The sequence below is a fragment of the Phalacrocorax aristotelis genome, chromosome 1, assembly GCF_949628215.1.
Source record: "Phalacrocorax aristotelis chromosome 1, bGulAri2.1, whole genome shotgun sequence".
NCBI classification, from domain to species: domain Eukaryota; kingdom Metazoa; phylum Chordata; class Aves; order Suliformes; family Phalacrocoracidae; genus Phalacrocorax; species Phalacrocorax aristotelis.
In genome coordinates this window covers 142,665,434-142,693,410 of record NC_134276.1, presented here as the reverse complement: position 1 = coordinate 142,693,410, position 27,977 = coordinate 142,665,434, and the positions used below count along the sequence as shown (strand labels likewise).

Below are 27,977 nucleotides of genomic sequence, written 5' to 3'. Positions count from 1 at the left end.
AGCATGATTCAGTAAATTATAGTTTTAATGTTGACATGAGGGACACGTGCAACATTTCCCACCAACCAAGCAATCAGGCTACCTGAGAAACAAGTCAATTGCTCCAGTTACTGTTCCCTATTTTGAGGGCTCCCATATTCAATAAACAAGATATTTGGTCAACACAAACCAATGATTTCTAGAACTAAGCAACACAAGGAAAATGCAGACAAAATTATCATCAATACAGTATATGGTATATGTGTATTCTTCTGATATGACTTTTTCCTGGGTTACCAGTATAGGGAAATAGTTGCATCAGCAGCTCATAGAACTGAAGTATAAATCTTGCTGTTAAGCATGTTAAAGGAGAAGCCACAGCCCAAGTATTCACACACCACTCCGGGAGTTGCACGCACACCACATGAGACTAACTGCTAGGACTGAAGTCCCTTCGCAGCGGGCAGCTTCACTGAGCCGACAGGTGCCCCCTTTTGACTCCTCGCTCACACCCCCTCACTCTCAGGCACCTTTTTCTCTTCTCAGGCTCAACCCTTGGTTCCTTGAAGCAGAGTCTCCACACGACGTACACCAGGCAAATTTATTGAGTGGTAGAGCAGTAAAGAACAGCTCGAGATGGGTGCCTCTGGAGAGGGATCCTTGACAAAGAAATCCCTGGGCAATTATACCCTTACAATCTAAGCTTCCCTCACATGATGGTTTGGTCCAACAGAAATATTTGGGCTTGGGGTCATCTTGTTCCTTACTGGATCCTTTCTCTGTCTCCAGGCAGGATATTCCTTTTCTTGTCTTAAGGGATGCAGCTTCTGCTGATGGTTGTGGCTGCCTTATCCATCTAGTTTGCAGAGGTTTCAGAGCCTTCCTTCATGCAGCCAAGTAAAAGTTCACTACACGGTCAGCCTATCTAGATGAAAATTAACAACTTGCAGCCTAAGACTTTAGCAAGCCTTGCTACTAACGCTATGTATTGGATTCCATTTAAGCTAGAAAGTGACTTCTACAACAAGCGTATCTGGGAAGGAAATTAATAGAGTCAAGCCTCCTGTGGCTAGACAATGCATGTCACATGGCAGCTGTCTGTTTCATCCAGAAATAGGGTGCTGAAGACATCATTAAAAAAGGTAGGGTGGTATTTGCAGGCTCTATCACAGTCAGGGTTAAAATTCACCTCCAGAATCTGAGGCTGCATAATTCTTTTCCCTGTAAAGGGGAACACAAAGATTGCCTCTTAATACAAAAGCTCTACAGAGATCACAGGTTATAGAAAATGACTGGAACATCTTCTATGACCCAAGTTGGCAAGCCGGTAAGGTGGCTTTTTTTTCCAGTGGGTTTGGTTTTTGGGTGTGGGTTTTTTTTTTTTTTTTTTGGAAGGATGGAGGTCTGTTCTACCAGCATTATCCAGAGGATAATTACGCAACAGATTCTGCAATCACTGTGCTAATCCAATGCCTCATTTAGAATGAGAATTTGCAGCAATTTCCTAGGATCTCCCCAATTCAGCTGTCTTGCTTGACAGTCTGGAACATCTTCCAGAGAACTCTGCTTCTCCTTTCATGTTTCAGTACAAACCTTTTTTTTAAAGCTCTTAGATATCTACCTTTCTAGTTCTAGCAGTCCTGTTCGTTTACACTCCAGCCACTCCCACCTGCCACTACATCTCACTCCCAGAAGGAAGTCAGGAAGTTTAACTTTCTCTTAAACTTGAACAGTACATTTCAGAAGCAAATGCATTCTGTGCAAAGAGAATGGCTCCAGGCAGTCAGCCATGCTGTGGTACTAGCACAAAGCAGCTTCGTATACATATTCTTGCAGACACTTGGCAACAACTGAGTGACAGTCCTGAGGACACCAACAGTGCTGAAATGGTGAATGTGGTCCCTTCCCTGCTTTATTAAGTAACTATGCATTGAAGACACTAGGCCAAGCCTGGAAACCACAGGTAGTAAGATATCTCTTTCAGATTTTCGTAAAGAGACAGGTATTTCAGACATTCTCTCACCATAAATAGAAAAGAAAAAATTGCTGCTGTCAGAGTGACTAAATTGCTGTACAGTCGGGGGAGGGGTGTGTTGTGTGTGTGTGTTGCATTTGGGTGGTTTTGACTTCCCCCCCCCCCCCCCAACAGAAGACGGCAGTAGCAGCGGCACAAGGGGAGCAAGGACTCAGCCAAGCACAGTTAACAGCTCCCTCATCATTACTGTTAGCCAGCATGGCAGATGCTAACCCCACAGATCTGCAACTCCAGATAGGCTTTGATGTCAGTGGGAGGCACAGAGCATGCAGCTCACATTGCTTGAAAAACAGTAAGAGTTCAGACAGAAGAAATACATTCTGAAAAGATCCACAAATATAAAGGATTCAATACTCAAAAGAAATGCACTTCTCACCATCTCTGCTTGTGTCCCATTTAAGCATCAAGTCAACAGCATATATTGCTCTTGATGATGGATAATCACAGATGCCGAGAGGCGCAGGCTTAGCTGAAGCAACTTGGAACAATTCAGCAAATGCCTTAAAAATATTTGCCTAACAACAGAAAAAAGTCTCTGAATGAGAAGTGAGGTTCCATAAAAGCAATAAACATGTTTTTAATTGTTTCATTCATACAGCTTTTTAAAGAGTTTGTATAAATTACACTAGCCAACAGAAGAAAACCTGCACAGTATTAGCTTTAAAACGTGCATTTAGACCTAAAGACAACACAGTGAAAGCATTGAGCACCTGGCAACATCCACTGACTTTTCTGGGGAGCAAATTAGTACTACAGATATCCTGAAAATAGGATGTTTAATATTAGAATTAAGCCCATTCTCAGGCATTATGTACAGTATTGCAATTATGGGGGGGTTGGGGAAGAAAACCCAGGAGAGTTCTGTGAACACCAGCAGTACAACTGTGAAGTTCTGACTTTTTCCTGCCTGTGAAGTTGTATTCTAGCTTCGTTTTGTTTTGTCCTGCAATGAAAAAAGTCTTCTACCCACTTACATCCCTCCAAGAGGGTGGTGGGGACCTGGAGATTAAGAACATACTATGTTGGTATTTTGAGAAACAATCAGATATCCAATGTGAAAGTGAAACAAAAGAGAAAGAACATACAGGTGTGAATTTTAGCATTCAGTTTATACTGCAGTGACCCATTTGTTCTGCAAATGAAGAGACAGTGTAATACTTCCTATTCTGCACACAGTACTACTTTGGGTAATCCACAGTATGTATTTTGATGTCTCTCTTTTCACACCTTCTAGTCTCTTCTAGACTGTTTTAAACCTAATGCTGCAAAACCTGTCACACACTGAGTATCACTGATGGGATATGAGGTTCTAGTTAAAACTGATGTAAATTAATTTATGGAAAGCAATCCAGTTTTGGGTAGTTTATTCACTTCTGAAAGCATACACACATATAAATGCTCAGCTACTGTTCATTCTGCATTTTCTAGCTCCTGATAAATATGGAGGAATGCAACAATTCAGTTTTGTGCATGTTTCTCAACCATCTCTTCACGTTCAGCTTTCTTTCAAGTATGAATTACAGGGGAAAAAAAAAAAAAAGAAAAAACATCAATGAGAAGGCCATCATCCACCTTCCTGCATGTTTTATGGAACTATGGTATTTGGAGCTTCCCTATTCACAGATAAAAGATGCCCTAGTATTGGGTAATCAGCTGTTTTCTTGTGAAAGGTCATTAAGGCAGTGACCAGGGACAGGGCTCTCGCCAGCTTGCTAACACAGAGAAGCTGGGGAAGTAGCTGGAAGTTCTGCATTGCAGTGTCAAAGGCAAGGTTTAATTTAACAAATAGGGGTTCTAACTTACTAGCTCAGAGGTACTACACTGGTGGAGGAGAGGGTCTTTAGGAAAAGAGAGAAGACCAGCCTAGCTCTTCTTTTAAATATGCCAGAGTATACAAATGCAGCCTCGGTACTATCCAGTCTGGCAGTGTAACCCTTCAAGCACAGTACCCCTGGAGCAGGGGCAGTCCTTGTTTCTATCAGCCACTTGGGCACAGCTGGGCACATCCTTATCTTGTGAGTGAGCTGCAGTGCACTGCACAGCAAGCTAACCTGAAAGTGTACAGGGAGATCTTCAGACCAACAGCTCTGCTTAAAATAGATAAATCAAAACCTGTGATGACATTTCACTGAGATTACTCTATACGGCCATTTCCTATTTACTTCAGTCTCCTACTTGTGCTGACAGCTCCTTATCTTGTGAAGCTGTTTGCTACAAAGGACTCAAGAGCCTGAATACTTCAGTGGTTCAACTTCTCAGAATCAAACACAATATTCTACCAAAGACTAGTAAAGGCTCTGTAAACAGCTTTTCCACAATCATGTGACCAACATCTGTAGTGATTAGCACAGTTTATATTCCGGACTTCCCTGCCTTTTTGCATGAAATACTAGTCTCACAACCATGGGCTTCAATTATTGTCAACCTTCTGAAAAAAAGATGGAACTCACGAGAAAAAAGATCCTGCTCCCAGGATCCTGAGGGTAGTCAGGACTGGCTTTATTACAGAGTCCAATATAAGGAATTCTCACAGTGTAACCATGAAATTAAACTCTCAAATGTTAACAGCAAAATGCTTGAGGGGGAATTACACTAACTTAATAAATGCTTCTAAAGTAAGGGTTAACGTTTGTTGTCCTTTGTGGAACTGATACACATGATGTCTTATGAATAAAAAAACCCCAATGCTTTGGGAAAGCTAGTTTTTTACTCAGCAAGAGACCTATCAACATTTACACAACAAAGATGAATTGCTGACTTACTTGTACCATTGTCCAAGGATATTCAGGATATTGTTTTTCAAAGAGAGGAATAAATTCTTCGCAGTGTACCTAAAACAGTTTAGCAACAAAGACTGTTTTTGTTGGGAATGACTGAGCAATCAGATGAAAACCAAGTGGAACATCAAGTATTTCTTTCCATTCATACAAACCCAGGTGCAGAATTGGGGAATTAGACAGCTTCTGAACACCTCCCTTGTTCCAGTATTTGTTATAAAATATCACACTGAAGTCTTTGACAATGATTAGCTGACATTTTAATAATTCTTTTACTGATCTCTATCAATCATTATATTCAGGATGTAGGCTTGTGTTTCCTTATATAACCACAGATGATTAGGGGTCCAGAGGGGGAAGAACCTAGGAAAATATTTGCTTAGGGTACTTTCAACACACTGACTGCTTGTTTAAGTGGATGTGAAATAGGTTATTTGGCAACAGTCACAAAGGAGGCACTGGAAGATTTTCTAGCAACAAAAAGGCGAGGGAATGCTTTGGATTGTTTGCTTACCTGTTTTAATGTTACACCAGGAGCATAATTCATGACTGTGAAATGCTTCTCGTAGTCATCCAAGTCATCAAGTGAAAATGCCCTAAGAAATAGAACAATTCCTTAGCGTCTGAGGTATCAGACTTAATTCTAAGCCCCTCCACACTAATGAGGAGAATGTAATTACCGATTTGAAAAGCGCAGCCAGAAAACATCATAGACGTACAGCTTGAGTGGTTTTACGGACCGCAGCAATACAACATAACGGATGTCAAATTTAACCATCCCCACATCTTCTCGGTGAAATAAGACTGGATTCTCAATATATTTGCACACTACCTACAACACAGCAAAACCACTCACAGTAAATATAATTCCACTGAAATGAAAACACAGTGTCATTGGATCTCAACAATTTCAGGTACCCTTGTATGCATTTCAGTTTCTTTTTAGAAATGTGCACGAATACACAATGTTGTTATGTAAACCGGTACCTTTTATCAAACTCTGACATCAGGGTGGGAGACATGGGAGGCCAGAGTGTACTCAACCCCCCCCCCCCAATTAATTTTATTTATAATTTCCACAACTTCGTTGTTTTGAATGAGAATGTGAAGCAATTCTTTGCGCATTTCTGCACTGCAGAAAATACATGCAGTTCACACACCAAGAGAAATAAAGATGAAGCGACATGCTGATGTATGACCATGTATTGTGGACTCCCTGCAAAAAGCTCCATGATTCATCTATTGCTGGCAAAGATGGTACTTTGTGCCACTGAGCAGACCTGTGAATCAGCAATAAACATCAACCAGGGGACAGAAGCAATAATGTTCCAAAATTTACAACCAATACTAACGGTAGCTAATGTGTGTTTCATCTGCTAGTCTGAAGATTAGTGTTAAAGCAGCACCACACTGGAGTACTCATTACTGTCAGGGCAAGTTTTATTTTTTAAATAAGAATACACCAGGTCCTTTGAGTTCATCACTGCAGCAAATGGAGCTGATCGATTTGAATCTGAATCAATTCTAAGTTGACTGAAACTGTGTGCTTATGGCCAGCATATGAATTCTGAAAAAAAAGAAACACCACCCAGGATTTCCTTCTTTGTATTTTCTAGATGACCTTCTATGAAACAGTGTTTTCAGCTCTCCCCTGTAAGTCACATTCAGAACAATGCTCTCTAACCTTTGGGCTGCTTTCCCTGTGCCTGATGATATTGTTAAGGCTGTTGGTGATGTGGGTATCCAGGCTCCTGGCCAAGTTCCACGGTTTGCATATCCAGTGATTGTCTTCTCCTCTAAGAGAGAGAGAGAGAGAGAGAGAGAGAGAGGGAGAGAGAGAGAAGCTAACGCTTCTAAGAATCCACCTTATTCATCTGTCTGAACATCCACTTGAACTGATCTATGTACTCCCCTGAATAAATACGTTATAAAGCTGTGGGCTACAGTGCAAGAACTAAGGACTTTTGACTGAGCTGGGAGCAGTAAGCCTTAGGTGTAAAGGGGAGAAAAGACAGCAGTAGCTTTCACTGATCTTTTAATTTAGGGCCTAGCATGCTCTTACTCTAATTCCTCCTTCTGCATCTGACTCCTACAAAAGGGGAAAACAAGCTATCAACAGGGCAGCAGCATCATGAACATGCACAGGTCATGGCACAGAAATCATTCTGCCAGGAGTCCGAGAACATTCTGGCAGGGTATCATGCAATTTTATAAGTCAATCCCCTAATAACACCTCCGAATCACTTGCATTAAAGGACACCATAAATTGCCTCTTTGGGAAGAAATCACACGATATCTCAACAGTTCACATTGCGAGAAAATGAAAGCACGTCACCATCTTCTCACTTTCTAGTAACTAGTCACCTAAAGGGGAAAAATTCTTTGCAATATCTTCGAGGAAAATAATCAATGTGTTGGTTTTCCAACGCAACTTTCTGAGTAAGGGCAGGGGGACACATGATGTCTTCCTTTCCTCAGTCTATTAAAGCATCCTGAGAAACTTCTTCAGCCTCATGATAAACAGCATAAACTGAGTTGAATTTAGTGGTGCTAACTTAAGACAGTCTGGGTTTTTTATTTGAATCTTCCTATCCCCTCCTTCCCATCCCTACACACATGTTGCACTTACAGTCAATCCTTGGTATTAAAAGGAATGTAAACACCAAAAGCCAGGGCTACATGGAAGGAGCGCTCTCTCCTGGTCATGCTGGTCAATAACAGACTATGTAGAGCAAAGATCAGCCAAAAAACCTGCCTTGCAGGTGGCACCGTAAGCAAGCATCACCAAAGCAGCAATGTTTCAAACAAAACACTCCATGCCAGGCATAAGAGGTTATTCCGCTAGCAGTACCTAATAGTGTCTGTCTTTCTCTCTTACCAGAAGAAAAATCTTAGTTTCCATCCTCTCCAGGGCAGCTGCACCAGCAGAAAGAGTGCAGATTTAAAACCCTGAAGCTCCACAACTGCTTTAGGCTAACACTAAAACTTGATTTTACTTTCACAACCTTACAGAACCCAAGTACTTTAAACATTTTCCACTCTGGCTTAAGTGCAAAAACAACTGCTACTGGTCCTACAGAAAACACATCAACTTTTGTTGCAAGCACATTTTGATCCTTTGTATATCTGTTAAATACAAAATATAATATTTTGACTAGACAAAAAGCAATAGCTTCAAATCTGTGTTCAAATCATGGCAAAGTTTCTGTGTTTCAAAATGCATGGCTTAAATTCTCTTACATTAAAAGAAAATATCTAAAAAGTTCGCACTTCCCAGGTAAAATTCACTTGAACATGCACACAGGAAGAGCAATCTCATGGTGGTGAAACAGCTGCCAACCCCAAAACGCAGGCTACTGGTCTTTGAGGAAAGCAGGCTCACGAAAGCACAAAATTTAAGGGAGCAGAAGCATGAGCCACCTTCTTTCACGTTGCTGGAAGTAGCTGATGAACTGAGGCAATTCTGTTTGGAGGTTAAAAGTACGAGGCAACCATCTTGGCCCGTCTGGTCCTCCAGCTCGTCTAGCAATGGATGCCAGGCAGTCTTTGACAGTCAGGAGGTTCTCACATGGGAACTGATTCAGCATGACCTCAGGCCTTTCCTCACTTAGCTTCCTGCAAAACAAAGAAGTTGTTGGGTGAGGGAGGAAGGTTGGGGAGGCCTTTGGGAACACAGTTTTTATACCAACAAAAGAATTGGTATTATAACAGGAGCAATTGCAACCTATAATCTTTGAAGTGTGAGAAGTTGTAGAGGATGTCTGCTTCTCCCTCGCTGTCTGTGAATACAAAACGGGGATGTGTCAGGTTGTTGATGACTTGCTGAATGTCTGTGAAAACCCTAGAAGAAGAAAAAGACATATGAAAAAAAAATGTGTTTGGTTTTTGAAAGTGATCAACTCTTGCTTGAACAGAAAAAAAGTTTTAAGCTTGGCTTCCTACAAGAATTATGCTTTACCAATACCAACTGTGAGAATCTCTTCTTAAACCACAGAAACATTTTAAACTGAAGGGGGACAGATTAAAAAAAATTGTATTTTGAGACAGAGATCTCAAAGATAGTTTAGCTCCTACAACTTTCACAAAAATAGCAATTCAGAAGACAGTGACTAAGTCCCTGACAGAGAAACACTAACACAAACTCACTATTCTACATGAAAAGTTCCTGAGAGAGACCTTGTAAATGCCTTTGCTGCTGGAGGAGCCCTAAAAATCAACCTGCTGTCATTCACAAAAGAGAAATTAATAGGAAGTCTTGTCAGTTTAACTCAGTAGCTTCAGAAGACTATTTTCAGAACCTCACACGAACAGAGGCATTTCCAAACAATCAAAACATATGAAAGTATGTATATTATGCATGTGTGGGAAGTACACAACTTTGAGATTTAATACAAATTCCCTCCCATTCCCATTAAAAAAAAACCAACAAACCACAACAAAACCCAACCCAAACCTGATACACATTACAGATCATAACCTAGAATGAGGCAAGAGGTTGGATATTTTAGGGAATTAACCTCTCAAAACCAGTGACTGCGCTATGTGACTTGCTAAAACATGCAGATAGCAATATAGATTATTTTGATGATTTTACAGCTTAAAGTGAGGTCACTTAATTCAGACTACAGCATGACGACTCAAAAAGCAAGACTGACATAGAAAACAGTTCTCATGATAAGGGAATATTTAAATAGACTAAGCAACCACTAATTTTTTCCATGAGAAACCACTATATTCTTCCTCTTCTCCAGACCTATTCTTATCAGTCATGTAACTTTCCTCTCCTCCTCTGCTACTAACCAACTGAAGATATATTCCCCTGAGGGAGACTTCTCTGAAACGCTGAACTGTAAAAATAGCCCAGTTACAGGGGAAATATGTTCTTTTAAAAGAAATGTAAGATGTTTTGCATGTGTGACATACTAAAATGGTTATACTATTTATGCTGGAGCCTCAGACTAAGAGAGCTGACTTCACTGCAGATGAAGAGAGTCAGCCTGGCATCCCTGTTGAAGGAAGTCACCAACCTTTCCCCACTGTTGCAACAGAGCAAAGTTTGTATCTTCATACAGCCCCACTAACATTTCTTTCTGCAATATGTGGCTTGGCTTCTCCTTGTAAGTCTGTGCACTGGGGGAAACTACAATACCAAATTTGTTAGAGGACCTGGTACAAGTTCCACCAAACCCATTTAATATACAAGCTATCCAAAGATCCACTGGTTTGGAGCAACTTTTAGTCCTTGCTGAAGCAAAAGGGAATCAATATGGTGACCTGAAGATAAAAGGCCTCATAACGCTGTAACAGAGTCTTGAGGCATCCAACATCCCCACACAAACACACATGCAAGAACAGATGCGACACAATACTAGAATTTAAGCTGCTCATACAGTCCTACATCAGTCTCTTACAAACACACCCTACAAGTTATCATCCCAGTCCTGTGTAGCTGGATCCAAACCTAACTAAAAGATCTTAGCAGCAAGAGGATGATCAGCTCTACACAATGGACCTATTTTGCTTGTTAAATCCACTCAATAAATGGGAACAGCAATAGGTTGTTTTTTTTTCCCTCCCCCTTATTGAGATTAAGCCCCTTTAACATAGCATGAAAATATTTTGCCAACTTATTGCACAATTTTTTTGTGGCAGTGCTGGAATGGTAGCTTTCAGGATTCCCAGCTTCTGCTCAAGGCTATGTGAGCAGTGTCTCGTTTCCAGCTCAGGAAAAAAGGTAAAAGTAACAGCCAAGTATAGAATTTGGTACACTCATTCTGAAAAGCAATGTGTTTGGATAAAGCTTGTGTAATGTTACGTATTTGGAGTACAGTCACATTAGAGTTGGTCTAACTCACTCATTTGGTTAGTTAACTACAAAAACATTCCAGTTGCAGTTGCTTTCTCAGTTCAAAATTAGTATTATCCTGGAGCTATGAAGAGTCACAGATACGACTCCTCTGCATCTGCACTACCGGAGAACTTGAATGCACTTACAGGTAAAGTTCAAAAAAAGATTTTTACTGAAATTAGTGGAAGTAACTCAGTAGAGGATCTTTGGGAGTCAAAAGAGTAAGGCTTCCTTCCCCCTCCAGCTCCAGCTCCAGCCAATACCTTTGAAACCTCTGCTTGGTCAACTGATGGTTCTTGCAACAATTCTTCCAACTCGGGTAACAATAAGGCTGAACTATAACCTAAGGTGTTAAAACAGGCTAATCGGTGCTTAAGGCCAAACAAAAACATAACCCCTGTGGCAACCTCCCTTACTCCAGTCAGAAAGACTCAATGGTATGAAAATTGCTGCTGTAACAAAGGCCTGAGGCCAAGGCATTTGGCCTTACACAGCATGGAAGGACACCTGCAGAGCCTGGCTGCATCTGGTAACTCCAATAAATCTTATCCCACATCATTCCCTAGACACCATTTAATCAGACAGAGGTTCCCTGCCCCCCCGCTTTTTATTCCATGTTTTCAAACACATCATTTAGTAATGAACTCCCACTGCTGGCTGGGTACCAGCTACTTTTCTCAGCTGAAGAGCAGGGTGCTCTCTGCTCGAATTGGGGATTCAGCTGAGAGGTGGGTCACCCCTTTTTGCACACCCAAAAATCCATTTCCCCCCAGTGTTAATTCACTTAAATGCTCTATAAGCTCTAGACCACACAGAAATACAAGCATTCACCTGCATTCAATCACTCCAAACAGCAGGCTTAAAGAAAGATTCTAGTACTCTAAGTATTAAAAACAAAGAACTACCTTCCTAAAAAACTGATACTTCTCCTTCCAATATTTCCTGCTACAACACTGAGCTGCCTTTATAGATACACAAGAGATATCTTCTACAATATACAGTTATCAGGCTGAGACTTTTTTCCCCAGTAGCTTACATCTATACACAAGATTTTACAGAGGTGCTACTCACATTAACAATAAAGAGCCTGCTTTCTTAATCTTGAAGTCTTGCTAAGAAATTAATGTGTCAGAGCACTCTGCATTATGTATCTTAAAACTTGCTTATAGAATACAAAAATGCAGCACAAAAGAAACAGGGGAGCTCAATATATCTTTTCCAAGTGCGGAAAGACTGCTGAAATAAACTGATGGACATTAAGATTAGAGGGAAAATAAGGCCATTTCACTCATTCCAAGTTTTGAGGCTACTCCATCCATTCTTCATGCAATCCTCTTACCACAGAAGTCTTGGGACAGTCAAAGGCTCTGGAAGGCAGATGATTTAATTTCAAAAATGAAGATTTCATAGAAACATTATATAAAATTAATTTATGTCACGGCCAAAACCTAGCGCTGAGTTTAGTGGTCAGATTCCCTTAGGCACTTTAGTATATCCAGCATTAATGCATATATTTGAAACAAATCAAACCTCTTCCCTAAAGAGCACAGAATATCAGGGCAGGTACCTAACAGCAAAGGAATCACCCAATAGTTGTCATCTAAGGAGCATGTAATGTCATCTATGGTATTCCCTTGTTTTTAGTTAAATAAGTCAGTACACATTTCAATGTCTATTCTGATAATACACATCCACATATAGACATAAAGATACAGACAGGTAAGAAATGCATCAAGTCCCGTTCTAGGTTTGACAGATGACAGAACACCACAATACTGTGGTATTAGCCAACCTATTTTGGACCTTACATTCCGATATCAATGACACACTGAACTAACGAAGCCAGCCATACTTCCTGAATTACTTTTTTTCCCCTCCTTGTCATACATAAGTCCTAGCAGGGATGCTATAAACTCTGAGATTAAGAAGACATTATTCGGTGGAATTGTGCTAATAAGACAGAACATGTTAGATGCTACTTAATTTACTCAAAGCATTTAAAGCTAAGAAGCAGTTATGAGACTCAACTTCCAAAGCCCAGAGCTGACAAGACCAATCAAAACAAAGAGTTGTCTCACAACAGCTCTCTAAGCACCATTAACAGAAATGACTGATGTAGCTGAAGAGAAACATGAAACGGAAGATCAAGAGAAAGAGAGATGATCAAGCCCAACACAAACTGGAAGGACTTTTCATATGAATTTTGTCTTTGAAATATTTAGTTCCTTTACCCACCTTTTTTTCAAGCCAGCAACCAGCACAAGCAAAGTTGATCCAGCGAATGACAAATCCCCTCAACACAAGAAGCCGAGGTGTGAGTATACCTACCAAATACGTTTTGGCCTAACCTCATCCCTTCAGCAAAATATTGCAAGTAAGAACTTGGATCACAGTGTCAAGACTACAAACACCCTGGAGTGCAACTCACAGCACATGCTACGAAATAGTATGTTTTTCTGGAATAAAACTACTAATAAGGCAGTCTAGCCATGCAGTGCCACTGCTTTTGCTCACAAAAATTCCTTATCTTTGCAACAGTCGTCCAGCTTTCTTCTGAAATAGTTTCACACCATACGCTCCGTTTTTGTAGTAAGGCACATGTCAAAACCTGGGGTGTTTTAAATTGGATAAGATTCCTGTTTGGCAATCTCATCTGAAGAAGGGGAACAGTCTGTTACATTCACACAGCAGAGAAGCACATGCACCCCTATGGACATACACGCTATAATGCGGAAGAGAAACCTTTAGTCTTTCTTACATACTTTAGCTGTACTCCTTAGAGAAAACAGTGTTACAACATTATGCAACTTTTCTTTCACCCAGAAGGTGGCACTTAAAAAGATCTACATTTATTTTGAGAAATTCTATAAGTGACAATCCATTTACTATGAAGAATCCAGCAAGAACAAGTATTAGGTCAGAATCTTAAGCAAGTGGCTACATATAAAAACACATTCAACTTTCCTCTGTTGTTCAATGCTGGAAAAGGCTGTTCAGCCTCAGCACACTGCAATTATTATACTTAATCTTGGTAAGAAAGCATTTTGTTTGCAGATACATACTTGAAAATTTTGTCTTTGTCATAAACTGGTGGGTTTATCGCTATAGGCAGTTTTTCCTTGTTTTCTGCTAAAATAGCCTAGAAAACAAAAACCCATAAAAGTTAATACTAGGCAGAATAAAGGAGCAGCTTTAGGTCAAACTCCACAATATTCAGCAGATATGAACAGCAACTTAGACCAAACAATTTTAAAGTGATTAAAAACCAACATAACCTTTAAGGAGAAGCTACAGCTACATATTCTGTATGACTCAATGTTCATCCAAGTGTTTTACTAGCAATTGCCTGTTGAAGTTTAGCCTGTTGAAATTTTCTCAAATTGTAAACCTTTATATGGAGATAATTTTCTGCAGTTCCTTATCTGTAAAGTATTTAAATATGTGTATATAGGTGCATTTGCAGACACAGTAAAAATGACAGTTCACCTACATGTCTCATTGGTCCACGGTCTTTGGCACAAGTGAATTCTACCAAAAAAATTTTTTTTTTATATATCTACACACAGATATAAAAAAATTGTGTTGTGTAATATGCTGCTCAGAAAAAAAATCACTACAAGAACAGAGGCAGAAGGCAATCAGAAGTAAGAGGCTATTAGTAAAAATGGAACAAGAAATATGACTTCAAGTCTAAGGCTTATCAACACTGTCGAAGCACCCTGAGAAGTTCCCGTTTCTTCTAAGCCTTAAACAAAATATCAAATCACAGATGATCAGATGCAGTAAAAAAAGTTACTGTATTTCCAACAAAATGGAAGACTGACCATTTGGCCATGATGTTTTATTACAGATAAATAAATAAATATAGGAGGCTGGAACCTAGTTTTGCTTCTGTAAAAATGAGCAAAAGGTTTTTTTACAGTCTTCAGCAGTAAACATGTTCGAAAAATCTCACTCCATCTTTTACACCACCTCTGACTAATACAAGGAAATACACATTTGGACCACTGCTGATACCCTGCCAAAGGAAGTAGCTCACAGAAATTCTGGTATGGGAGAAGTGCATCTTGAGAAACTAAAGTAGCTGCTGTTCTACAAGGGCTCCCTGGGTTCCAGTTGCTGCAGGCTGTCCTCATAAGTTGTGGTGGTGAAATGTCTGTCCAGTCACAGACATATTTCTTTACCTTTAAGGCTGTTATAGGGAACACAATCATACATAACTAGAAAGCATAAACAAAACCACAATTGTAGTTGAAGATCTTAGACATCACCTTCTAAAACAGATTGGACAGTACAAATACTTCCTGCAGTCACCTAAGAATAGGAAGGGAGTCTGTACTTTTAAGAGGAGAAGATTACAATTCTCAGAACAGTACCCAGGGATTCATTACCGTCTTTTCTGCAACTCGAATGCAGGGAGCTGTTGCAGAACAGCAACGACTCCAGTCCTCCCAAGAGATAATTCTTCCATCCCAGACACTTCATTAAAAGCCGCCTCCCCCGACACTGGTTTCGGCAATTGTTGCCCAGTCACCACCACAGCGCCACTTAAGTTACAGCCTTTGTGGTCTGTGTTGGAGACCAGAATTAGGTAAAGCCACAATGCTGCTGTAACAGCTCTGTGACTCCTTTAAATAGAACACTGAAGACTTCAGGTTTATTTAGAGGAAAATTAGAAGAAGAAATGTAGCATCCTTAGCTACAGTAAAAACCAGCTTGGCCCATTTACCAACAAATTATTATTTGCACATAGTGGCAAAGCAGTTGCAGAAATTGTGCAGTGATAGCAGCAAACTATTTTGAAACAATATGACTTGCATAAACATTCAGAAACATTTTCACACAATTGTATTTCCTTGCAGAACTGCTGGCTCACATATTAACGCTGTAAACCGATTTCTGAAGTCATCTGTACTTTTTTGCGCATGCTGCTCTGCTTATGTGAAAATAGGAGAACTGGAAGTATCAGCAACATGGTATACCTTTCGAGCCATCTCTGCTTTGGTGTTTAAGGATGTGCTATGCCCTAAGGTATTCTTCAGTGTTCTTTCATCAGTTAAGACTTTAATCTACAGCTAAACATTCTAGAGTAAAAGAAAGCTTTGTTGGTTCATTCTAGCATCAGTATTTTGCTGTCCTCTCTTCTCAATAGCTGAGTGGCAGAGACACAGTAAAGAAAGAAAGACACTTCGAGAAGATGTTTTTGAGGTAGGGTGGTAAAGGAGGATACTGTTTGCCCACTTGCCACACACAGTTCTTTAACTTGACCTGATCATCCCAAAACAGAATTAAAACACACGCATAAAAATTGCGTTATCTGAGATCCAAGCGCTTTTGCCAACACGTGTGAGACTTGAACTATGGGTGCATTGTTGTTCCTCATCCATAAATGCAAAGTCCATCTATCCCTCTTCCAAAAACGTAATATCCCAACCAACCAATCTGACCTAGGTTACAAGACAGCCTAGCTATTTTGAAAGTGTATCTTCCTTTGGCAGAAACTTTGTTTCTGACTAGATATTGTTAATAGGCTGGATCCAGCATCTTCTGACTATCCTCTATCATAAGAAACATACTGTTGGGCTGGAGTATAGATTCATCTTTAGAAGCTGCACTTTGAATGCTGTCAGTGGCCAGTACAGCATCCTCATAGGCATCAGGTTCTCTTCTTAAAAAAAAAAAAAAAAAGAACTTCATGCAGATCTGGTTCACAAAAAGGAGATTCCAAGCAAAAATAATTTCACATCCTTACAGTATCACAAACCTTGAGCAGAAAGGAGAGCTCAAAACGAAACAGATGAGTACTTTATAACAGTGCCAAACTAAAAATATCTCTGCTCCAATATTTAATGGTTCTGAATCATGACATTAAATGAGTAGCCAGGTCAAAAAATGTAACTACTCGTAAAATACCAAAATAAATCTTTCTGTAATTCAAGACTGACCAAAAGTGCTACAATAATAAATCCAATCAGTAACCTTATTAGACAATGTCTCAAATATCTAACTGAAAGGTGGGTAGCTCAAATGAAGAACCTTGTAGCATGCTTATAAAAAATATCACACAATACTGTAGTAACATACTAGAAATAATTTGTGTTGCTTCAGGTTTTCAGTAGTTAAATACTATGTTTAAGACATTTCTTGTCTCAACATGCTTTCTTGGAAATGATTTGGGTTTTTTTTAGTTAATAGTTACACTCTAAATCAATCTTTAAGCCTAAAAAGAAGCAAAATCAGAATCTTGCAATGTTTTTATGCATTACCTCTTCTTAAAAGGGATTCAATATAAGATTTGTTAAAATTATACCTGGTAATGCTCATCTGATGGCTCTGGTGTAAAACAGCTGACATCCAACACTTCATTAGGCACCCATGGTAACAAAACACACTTCCTGATCAAGCGATCTGTTTCCCCATAAGCGTAATCACGAGTCACTTCATCTGCAGCAAAACAAGGAGAACCTTCTAGGAACTGCCTTTCATTCTCCATTGAAAAATCTTCCTTGAGCCACACCACACCAATGACAGCTGAACAGTCAACAATACCACAACTTTTCTATTTAAATGCAAAATCAGAGACAATTAAAGAACTACATTAAAAAGAGTATTATTCAGGATACAAAAAATTAGTACAAAACCATCTGACTTACGTCAGTTTAGTCAGACAGCTGGGCACTTATCTCCTTTACATGATGGGGCATAAGGTGGCCCCCAACCGAGATTACAGGAGCAAATGGTTGACCTGGCATTTCCCAACTTCAAGTACTTGACTTTGTGACTCAAAGCTACAAACATAGACTTAAGAATTTTTTTTTAAACTCTCAGATGACTGAATCAGTAGTTTAACTAAAGACAATGATGCAAGATTTAAGTTCTCTTTCAATAAAACTTTAACAACGTTTTTTGATGGATGAAGGCCCCTCTCTCACATAAATTATGGTGCTAGAAATATCAGGCAGAGAATTTAAATTCAATAGCACTGCAAATATGCAGTCATTTTGGTCTTGAAATTTTTTCTGCTGTGAAGTGCTCAGTGATTTGTAAGAATATGGTGCATCTTCTGTTGCAGGCATAAAAAGAGTACTTTACAGGTGCACACTTACCACCAGTTTCCAGGTCTCTCAAAGGCCAGAGAACAGTGTAAGCAATTTGTTGAGGCATATAGAACAGAGGCGCTGTTGCAAAGCTGGGCTGATCTGAATGCTGAATTCGTGATCCAAATTCATCCATAATGTACCAGACAGGAACCTTCTCCTCAGCAGTCTGTACAATTAAAGAGAGTGAGACATCCTGCACATACCAATTTATAGAAAAGCACCGCAGACAGGAGGCACTGGCAGCACCCCCTACACCATTTCTCTGTTTCCTACTCTAGTCAAGACTGTGAGCACGTGCAAAGTACAAAGTAACACTCCCATCCCTGCAACTCTGAGGCTATGCCAGCCTAGCACCCAGCCACTGCTGGAAACAGCCTGCTCCCATCTCAACTGCACAGTCCCATCCTCTTATGCTAGTGCTGTTGCTTAGCAGTCCCGTTTCCCCTCTACCAAACTAGCCAGCTCAGGGAGCTAAACCAGCAGAAGGCTGTTTGGTTTTTTTCAGTAGGGTTAGTTTTCACAGTTTCTGTCAGAACCAGTTCACTACAAGGACGAACTGGAAGTTTCCATCTTAATAGCGAATGAGAGTGGAACTGCCCCTGCAACAAAAGCTGGCTGTAAGAGAGTTGAGGCTGCATCAAACCATCCCTTCTTGCAACATGTGTCATGATACAATCCTGACTAAATTAATAAACCTTAAATTACTTGATAGCACTACTGTCACCCTTTCATAGATGTGGAAATGGAGGCACAGAGATTAGATTTAAGATATTTAAGCAGCCCAGTGCCAGAAAGCGGAATACAAGACAAATTCAGCTACAAGTTGAATTGATTGTCTTCCAGGAAACACAAGGCTTGGCCCAAAGATTTTGCCTTTCTTCGCTTTAATCTAAAATACTCACAATAGTGCAGGAGGTATATTGCAGCCCCTACAAAAAAGTTTAACTGAACCCTAAGGGCTGCATTCCCTCAGAAATGGCATGTATACACTTCAGGTGTTTGAAGGCTCAAGACCTGCTGGTACAGTGCTGAAGGATTATGCAGGGCAGAGGGACCAAAGCTGGTGTGCTCTTATCCACACTACCTATAAGAGGCAGCCTTTAGAGTAAGCTATGCCCAGAGACACTTAGGCTCCATCTTGAAACTAGCTGGTTCTCACCTGAGGGTGAGCTAACACTTACACAGTACAATCGCTTGCCAAATACAAACCAGGAAGTTAAGTTATTTGACAGTGTAGATATACCCCTGCTATGTAAAGCACTTTATACAGGTGAGGAAAACTGCAAGCATAGCTGAGACACAAACTTTTATGTGAGACAGTTGATTCATGACAGATTCTTTCCCTCACTATGAGAAAGTTTGAGTAGAAAAAAACCAACATAACAGGCAGATCTCCCCCTTCTAGCCCCCTTCTTTTGCAGCAGACTCTTCCCCTCTCTATAAAAAAACCCTCAAAGTTCTCATCAGAAAGCTGGTAGGAAGCCACTGTGCATTTTAGCCCTACGTGGCATTTGCTCTCCTTCCAAGTAGAAGTTTATTCTGAAATGCCTGTAAAGGCTCTTTTTTTGTTTTGAAAATGTATCTTTGTTAATGGCCATATATTGGAATGTCTTCACTCAGGATTGCTCAGAACTTTTTAGCATCCTAATTAGGCTTTACACTTACCCCTTGAGAAAGCTGGTAGGTCTGATTGTATTTCCACATTTCCTGCAACACTTGCTCAACACTGCCCTCATCTGGAATCTCTCCATGAAAGCCGATTCCCATGAGATTCGTCATTCTGTGCAGCAAACCAGGTACATGAAGCAGCTGCTGGCGGGCATGTTCAACACGGTACGTCCAGGCATGGTCGATGAGGAAAATGCTTAAAGAGTATTTCGGTAATGTTACAACGGTATATTTTTACATGTGTATAGCCAAATGTTCTGTGAATAAGAGCTACAGTTCTTTGTAGATGTTTGATAACTAAGTCTTCTCTTACTCCCAAAGTCACTCCCAGAGTGCACATTGTGACATTATAGGTTAGGAACAACCTGTTACCAGCAGTAACTCACACTCCATTTTTGTTCTAGAAAGCTTATGGTGGGTTAGTATTTCCATGAAAATGAGGAGCAAAGACAGAACAGGGCACTCAGTTTGTAAGCCCAGTTCCTTTTAAAGGCCAGGAACACAAGAGTTTATGCCCTTTTGATCATTACTAACTCCACTGCATTAACCTGATATTCTTGCCTGAAGAAGGAAAACAATACATTATTTTGCAAAAATATTCATGGTTTTTGTTAGCCATGAGCTCTGTGATATCTACTGTCATCTGTGAAAATAGGTAGAGAGATCTGATCATCAAAAGCCTGAATCATTTGCTATTAAAAAAAAAGGGGGGATTAAGTTTTAAGGTTTTTTGATTGCTTCTCTTTGGGTTTTTGGGGTGTTTCCCCTCCTTCCAGGTCTTTTTAGAAAAAATGTGTTGTCATTAAAGAACTACCAATATAACTCAGAACAAAACCATACACAACTGGCACAGCTTCCTTTGTCAACTTTTAACCCTTGTTTAGGCTGCATGACTTTTACAAAAAAAGCGAGTTATTCAAACACAAGGGCTGTCCACATTTTGGTTATATCCTCTCACTGAACCAAGTCAGAAAAGAATCTAAATTCTACTTGCTAAAAAAACCCCAACAAAACAAACCCCAACAACCCGCTCCCAAACAAAATCACCCCACGACCTATTTCAAAAAGTTAAAAACATGTCAGCTGTCATGTACACTGAGTACCCTTGAACAATTATTGTATCTCAGATTCCACATAAAGGAGAAACCTAATTTAATTTTAAAATTAAAGACTCTGGAGAATGCTAAAGTCAAGCTACTTGGAAATGTGTTACCAAATAGGTATGCTGGTGTTCTGCTCCTACATTCCCACACATCTGAACGCTACAAAGAAGCCCAAGATTATCACAGGAGCTGTTTTCAACTTTATAATTGATGTGTGTTCTCAGATTTAGAAAGGCAATGACTTAGGTTAAAACAGGCATGTAAAGGCAGATACCTATGCCCAATGTTGTTTCTACTCATCAGGCTAAATTTAGATTTGTAGACTTTGTATGTTTACCTAAGACCTAAAAAGTATGAAAGTTCTGACAAAAGAAGTTTTATAGAACTGAGCAGAACTGCGTTTAGATCTCCAGCAAAGTTGACTTCATCTCACTACCATTTATTAATATATGACAAATAACCTGTTCTATGTTTGAAATCAGTAAGAACACAAAAAGCTGTGTTGTAATATTAAGTTGTTTCTTATGCAACTTGTTTCTGGTTTAATAGCTGCATACTAGTGTCTCATTCATGACAGATAGCTGATTCTGAAGTAAGCCAACAGTAACTTGATGTATTCAATTATATATCCATGCATAGCACGTAATCACACCATCACACTCTTGAATTGTACTTTAGCCAACTGGAGGCAATTCAGTAGTCCATGGATCATTACTCTGAAGTTGCTTAGTACTCCTTAGCCTGAGATTTGTGAAGGTCACAATTATTTCTTCAGGTTCTTCCCCTTCCCCCGAGCACAGAGTCTTGCAGATACAGTTTTTGTTTTCTTTCTGCAGAATTAATTTCAAAGTTGCCTTTTCCCTATTTTCTCCCTCAGTTTACTAAAACAAATTTCTGAGCATCTGCCTGCATGATTTATAAAAGAACAACATTAAGATACTTGCACTCCTAGCACCCTTTGCAAGATGTGCCTCATAGCATGCACCCTTCCTCTAACAGGCAGCTCTGTCTTAGAGTAAGAAAAGAAGATTTCTGAGTAGGATCAAACAAGTCTTAAAGCAAACTGTCCATATCGTTGTAGGGTTTAAGACTTCAAAGACTGAACACAATTCTGAAATCACTACTCACCTATTGGGATTGGAGGCTTGAAGCCCATTCTCATTTGTTACGATAACTTTGAAACAAGGTTCATTTCCAGGATTTGGTTTCTTTTTTAATTCTTCTTCCATTTCTTCATTACCTTCCTCCTCCTCATCCACCTCTTCTACTTGCATTATACCGAAGTAGTCGCCAGCATCAAATACCTGAGATTGAATGTGCACAAGATATCCAGCAGTTGATTGAGGCACTACCCTGATACGTGTAATGCAACACCAAAAGGCACTTGTAGATAATTTGTGCCCGCAATCCGATAAAAGTTGGCATTTTCAACTTAACAGACAAATGAACAACAGTATGTATTCTTTCAAGTTTTAATAGAGCTGTTTGTTTGGGAAGTCTCTTTAGTTAATATTGGCAGGAAACTTTGTACTTTTGGTACCAATAGGTCTACTGATGATTGTCTATTAGTTTAACTTCTCAAAGAATTCTAGAAGCTGAAAACAGAGTATCTTTGCTCAACTTTGCTGAAGTCAACAATTTAAGACCTGCCAAACCAGGTATTACCCAGGCTCCACAACCATACTGAAGTACATTAGGGCCCCTGAAGAAAAAGAGCGCTTACCACACACGTTCTGAAACAGTTAAGAAATCTCAGCACACTCCTCCTTTCCCTGCACAAGGGCCTGCCTGTGCTTGGTCACCTCTGGATGAGTTGAGAGATTCCTTAAACTGCTGCAAGTTAAGGTCGATACACTTACCTCTGCTGATGTTCTGAAAGAGATTTGATTGCATTCTTGCCTACTCTGGACATAACATCTTGATCTAGAACCTACACAGATTAATAGGTCACTACACAAGTTTCCCTTCTGCCAAAATCTTGCCAAACAACAGGTTTGCATATTTTCTGCAGAACCACAACTCTGATGAAAACGCTCATGATTTCAAAGAGAAAACGCTCATGATTTCAAAGAGAAAACGCTCATGATTTCAAAGAGAAAACGCGTTTTTAAAAATAAAAGACGTGTAAGTCTCAGGAGACTTTTCAAATCCTTTCAGAGGGAGTTATTTTGTTAAGTCGCTCACAATGAACCAGGCAGAAGCAGACAAATAATTTGTCTCAATCTAATCTCACCAGAAAGTAGCAGGGAGGGAGAACGACTTAGAAGTGTGACCTCTAAAGTTACTGGTTTAACATGTCAAGCCCAGACATTGACAACTGTTTTAGCTGTAAATTCCACAAGCTTTTATTTGTTCAAGTGAGCTTTCCTTCAGGATAATTGTTTCTACTAAGCACCTACAAGGAGGGGAGAAAATCAACTCCACACCTGTAAAGCAAGGCCACCTAGACAAAGCAGATGTGGGTGAAGAAAAAGATGATGCCACAATGTGTTGGCTAACTCCACACACACATTTTTCTCACAGTAAAGAGAATTATTTTGTCAACAACCTCAGTGGAGATTGAAAAGATACCTATTTTCTAAGAAAATTAGAAACTGACAATATCATCTGTTTCAGCAGGCATCAAAATAGCTAGCAATTCTAATTTGTTCCTAGTTTTCCAGTTTTGCTAGAAGTGAACATTACTCGACATTTTGTCTTAAGGAGTTTGTAAAAGCAGGGATACGAAGTAAGCCAGCTGCCGATTCAGACATTAGCTTTCACTTGCCACAGGCTCCACCCATTCACCAAACACCCACAATGACTGTTAATATCAAGTTCTTCTACAAGTAAGGGAAGCTGTTGGTTTTATATTTTACTAAATATCAACTCAAGACTTAATAAAGAAGGTACTCCAAATCCTCTAAGCCAAAGTTTTTACCTCTCCCTCAAACACAGCATCAGTTGCATGCGATTATAGCAGTTAGTTCGCAAAAGCTCTCTGCTTTTAATAACTTTTGAGCAGAATCATGCTAAAAAAATTTCTCCTTGAGAATTTATAACCTTGAAAAAGTGAATTAGGTGTATTCCTCATCTGAAGCAATTCACAGTCCTTGGAGCAGCTGTTCAAGACCACCTTCATCAGTGGCTTTTGGTGAGGTTTTTCTTGTTTTTTTTTTTTTTAATTCCTAATTGAAAATGCAAACAGTTCAGTAGTGAACTGACTAATTTGGCAGAAGTGCCTGGTTGGCAGTGAAGACACACAGCCTGTTGAGCGGGTGGACAACACTGCTATCCTCCTCTCTTCCTCCCACCCTTTGAGGGAGTCTGTCACACGGTGAACCTACTAATGCAGCAGCTCCATTAAAGGAATCTTAAGCTACTTAAGCAAAAAACTGCTGGGTAAGATCACACCACCAATTCGAAACGTATAACATTTTGCTTGAAGCAGAATAGGGAGAACTTGCATGAAGTACTCCACCAGAGTAAATAATCTCTAGAAGACAGCAAAAGGGTAGCAACACATTTCAGTGGCACAACTATTTGCAAGCAAAACATGCTTGGGCAAAATCACTCCCTCTTCATATTCAGGTGCAGTTCTAACCTAACAAACCTAATGAACCAGAGAATGCGATAACAAAGCAGGCACGTCATAACAATTACCACACACAGGCACCTTCAGCAAATTCCTTTTAGGCACAACACAAACTGCTTTGAAGACCACAGATAGCCTCTGAGCAACAGCATGCCCTCCTCTGCTCTGGAAAATAAAGTCTAATAGTATTGATCATACTGCATTCCTCCTAGTAATTAAAAGCCTCCATTTTAAACGGGGATGAAACTCTAAGCAGTCCTTTGCCAGTGACATGTCAGGGCCACAAAAATCTTGCAGAGATACACAGAAGCCTGCCACATAACATAGCATACGGTTGGAATAGGAAAAAAAAATTATGAATAAAATTAGACACAGGCACTGTATTTCCCAGGCTTATAACCAGACTACACATGGTTTCTGCAGTAATATAAGAAACAACCACTATATTGGAAATATAATTTTAGAGTTTATAAAATATACTTTTAGAGTTCATAGTAAATCATTCACATGCATATGTTTTGTTTTTCAAGTTTCTGCCAGAAACACAGAGAAGTTTGCTTCCCAATAGACACTGAACACTAAATGCAAAATAAATAAATAAAATAAGATTTCTTGTTCTAGCAGATATACCATGTTTTGAACAAGCAATTCAATTCATGGTTACATCACGCTCTCAGAAGGAAACCTGCTCCGGCAGATCTCAAGGTAAATGAAGAAAAAAAACCCATCCACTCCTCTTGCAGGCTTCAACGTACACAGAGGAGGGAGGGTACGTTGAAGCACGTGTGCATGTGTTGGAAAACAGCTGCCTAGGCTGGCTTCTAGAGGTACTGATGTAAGACAGATTTTTATCTGTATTATGGAAGCAAATTTTCCAAGTTCAGCGCTAGAAAGTTTTCATCTTTGCAACAGGTTAGAACAAATGGAAATTTCCTCCCGCCTTCGCACATGAAACATGGACACTCATCCTATGTTCCATGTTGCACTGATTTTTTTTTTCTGCCCACTTCTTTATTACCTAGACTCACAAAACATTTTCACTGTTTCCCATCACCACCTTTGCTTTCTTTACTGCTGCTCCTCCAGCCACTCCACATGATTCTGAGTAAGGAACTGTAGCTGTCTCTGCCTCCTCAAGAGCTTATCCCAGTCCACGGCACTCCTCACAGTAATCTTCACTGGACACCTTAACTCTTCTCCATATCCTTTTGCCCTTCTTCTGGATAAAACCCAGAAGCTGCAACAGTAGAGACCAGCACCATCAGCAGCCTAACTTATCTTCCTAAGCACACTTGAAATCATTACATCTCTCTCCACACACACTAGAACACTTAGCACAAAAGAACACCCTCAGACACCACTGCAAGCAAAATGAAACAGAAGGAGCAACCTGCCACCTTAGGGCATATGCTTTCTTCATCCTGCCTTTCTCTGTCCCAGCCTCTGTGAAAGGATCAGGACTATGGGTCTCCTCGCTATTCTCCCACCTTCTACATTTCACCACCCCCAACCACCCAAAGTTGGTAACACGCAAGGATTTCAGCCACAGGACATAAATCTTAACCCTGCGTTATGCCACAGCACAATTCCAAAGTTTGCCAGCTACCCCCAGCTTCATAATACTGACATATGGCAATGCAACAGCTTGCAACTTCAGGTTTCCTTACCAGCTTTACACTGCCTTCTACTTCATCCTTTTCCAGTATATCCCTTCTCATACCTTCCTATTTAAGCAAAGCAGTAGATATTCCCTGCTCCAAGCCACTTGCGCCTATGCTTGTTAAGAGGGGTATAATACAGCAGGAAGTTTGTGACTGTGCATATGCTTGAGTTAATGTAGATTTATTTTCTCTGTAATACACACGTATTCCTGTTATTAGCAGTAGCAGAAACAGTTAGAAAGCAGCAGGAACATATTCAGACCCTTCCTGACTGTATGTACTATAAACACTCAGATTATATCATGACTTTCTATGCTTCCCTCCTGTCCAAACTTTAAAGTTGAGATGGGGAAAATAAACATTCAAGGAATTAGAAATTAGTTTACTTGTACACACATGTTAAACTACAGTCCCCTCTCCTCCCCCACTCTCCTACACTTCCTGTTCGAACTTCTCATCCCATCTCCCTTGTTTCTCCACTGCTCATCACGCCCTCCTGCACCTCACCACTGGTTCCCTTTTCTCTCCATTCCCTGAAGTACCTATGTCTCTCCCCAGGACTGAAAATTCACCTCATTCTTATTTCCTTCTCCAGCTGGACTCCTCCAGGCTCCCTGGAGCACTCTCAAGTCTCAAGACAACTAGTTTCAGGTTGTGCCTCTTTCCTGCCTCAGTTCCTTGTTCCTTTACTCCAACAAATCGAAGACAGCTTTCCTCACCACTGAGGCTGGCTGCATATGTGCAAAATGAAAAAAATTTCTGAATTCAACTTGTGTCTTTACAAGGTCTTTGTCCAAAATGACTCCTTTTCTCAACTTTGTTTCTCTTCCTTATCACAAAGCTCCAGGGAGCAATCGGATAGTTGCTAAAAATACAGGCATAAATGGATTCTCTATCTTGGAGCGTGCCTGTGGCCCCACGCTCCCTCTAGTTCAGGGTCAGGTCCAGAGAATCCTGGTGTCAGCTTCAGCTGAAACACACCCAGCCCCTGCAAAGAGATGGTCTGTGTCCTGCCTGGACAGAGCTATAAACGAGGAACTCAAAAAGGCTCACAAATGGCAATGTGCCCAGATTTATGCCACTCCATCTACGAGTGGTGATTTTACAAAGGCTTACAACTTACCCAAAATTTGGCCTGATAAAAAACCACACAGCACAGCCGCTCTGAGATGCTCTACAAAGCAGCCCTTGCATTGTTAGCGTTTTAACCATTACCAGAACGTTCTTCCACCACCATCCCGTTCTCTGCAAGAGCTGAACGGCTTTTACTGAGATCAGGAATAAACGAACGAATCAATGGGCCACAAAACAGCCTGAGACAGGCAATTCACGCATACACAAGACAAGCTGACTGAGTTAGCTCTGCACGGTTGTAAATAATCGAGAACAGGGTAGAGCAGCGTGGAAGTGAAGAGAGCCAGGGGAAAAACAAGAGTTAGACAAAAGCACTACTACCACTGCTGCTTTTCTAAATTCCTCTCTCGCAAAAAAGGGTCTGAAGGCTTTAGGATGTATTCATCACCTCTCTCCAATATTTGGTCTCCAGTTACCAGGATCCCCAAAGGTTTTCCGCTGACAACAATAAAACGAAACTAGATATGCACAACCCACCTGATATCTTTTAACAGGCCCAAGCTGCAGTTTCGGTAACATGACCGGCACGAAGCTGTCCCCACCCTCCCCTACAGAGCAACCTCTTGGCTGGGGAAGGGGGGAGCTGCTCCCCACTACGGGTGGCGTTAGGAGAGCCTGCCCACCACGCTCACCTCACCATCGCGAGGCGGGGGTGCCTCATACCTAGCTGGGGAAGGGAGAAGAGGGGACCCCACGCCTCCTCACAGAGAAAGAAAGAGAGAGAGAGGGAGAGAAAGAGAGAGAGAGAGAGAGAGAAAGGGAGAGCAACCACCTCAGGCGGTGTTTCCCGCCCGTCAGGGCTTCCCTCAGACCCGCTCCCCCCTCCCCCAACCCCCAACGGCCACCCACCTCGCCACGCAGCTTGCGGCACAGGCTCTCCCAGTAGCGCGCCGGGACCCTGGACGCGCGGAGTGCGGCCCCGTGCAAGGCCACGAAGGCCGGCAGATCCTCCTCACCGTCTCCCGACATGGCCGGTCACCGCCGTTACCCGCTGCCGCTGCCCGCCCGGCGCAGACCGGAGCACGGCGGGCAAGGGCGGCCCCGCGGAGGGAGGAGAGGGAGCAGTGCGCGCCGGGCGGGGCAATGCTAGGGGGCGGG

At 40.8% G+C, this 27,977-nt stretch overlaps 1 protein-coding gene across 1 annotated transcript; it reads right to left on the bottom strand.

Moving 5' to 3' along the window:
* Nucleotides 1–7: 7 nt before the first annotated feature.
* TTLL12 (tubulin tyrosine ligase like 12) lies at nt 8–27,931 on the bottom strand. The gene is made up of 14 exons (XM_075112984.1): nt 27,729–27,931; nt 21,639–21,814; nt 19,405–19,603; nt 17,746–17,905; nt 16,950–17,083; nt 13,702–13,778; nt 8,516–8,632; nt 8,212–8,406; nt 6,476–6,587; nt 5,472–5,623; nt 5,306–5,387; nt 4,777–4,845; nt 2,391–2,529; nt 8–1,200 (listed from the first exon to the last, which is right to left on the bottom strand). The coding sequence occupies exons 1-14, from the start codon at nt 27,846–27,848 to the stop codon at nt 1,049–1,051; spliced, it is 1,884 nt and encodes a 627-aa protein (XP_074969085.1). The 5' UTR covers nt 27,849–27,931; the 3' UTR covers nt 8–1,048.
* Between the last annotated feature and the right edge of the window lie 46 nt (nt 27,932–27,977).

Excerpts from the sequence above, each read along its gene's own strand:
- TTLL12 (XM_075112984.1), bottom strand. The coding sequence starts at position 27,848 with ATGTCGGGAGACGGTGAGGAGGATCTGCCGGCCTTCGTGGCCTTGCAC. Across the intron at positions 17,084-17,745 it reads GAGAGACCTGGAAACTGGTG|ATGAAGTGACTCGTGATTAC; the intron begins GTAAGTGTGCAC and ends GTTTTGCTGCAG. Across the intron at positions 8,407-8,515 it reads TCACACTTCAAAGATTATAG|GAAGCTAAGTGAGGAAAGGC; the intron begins GTTGCAATTGCT and ends TTTGTTTTGCAG.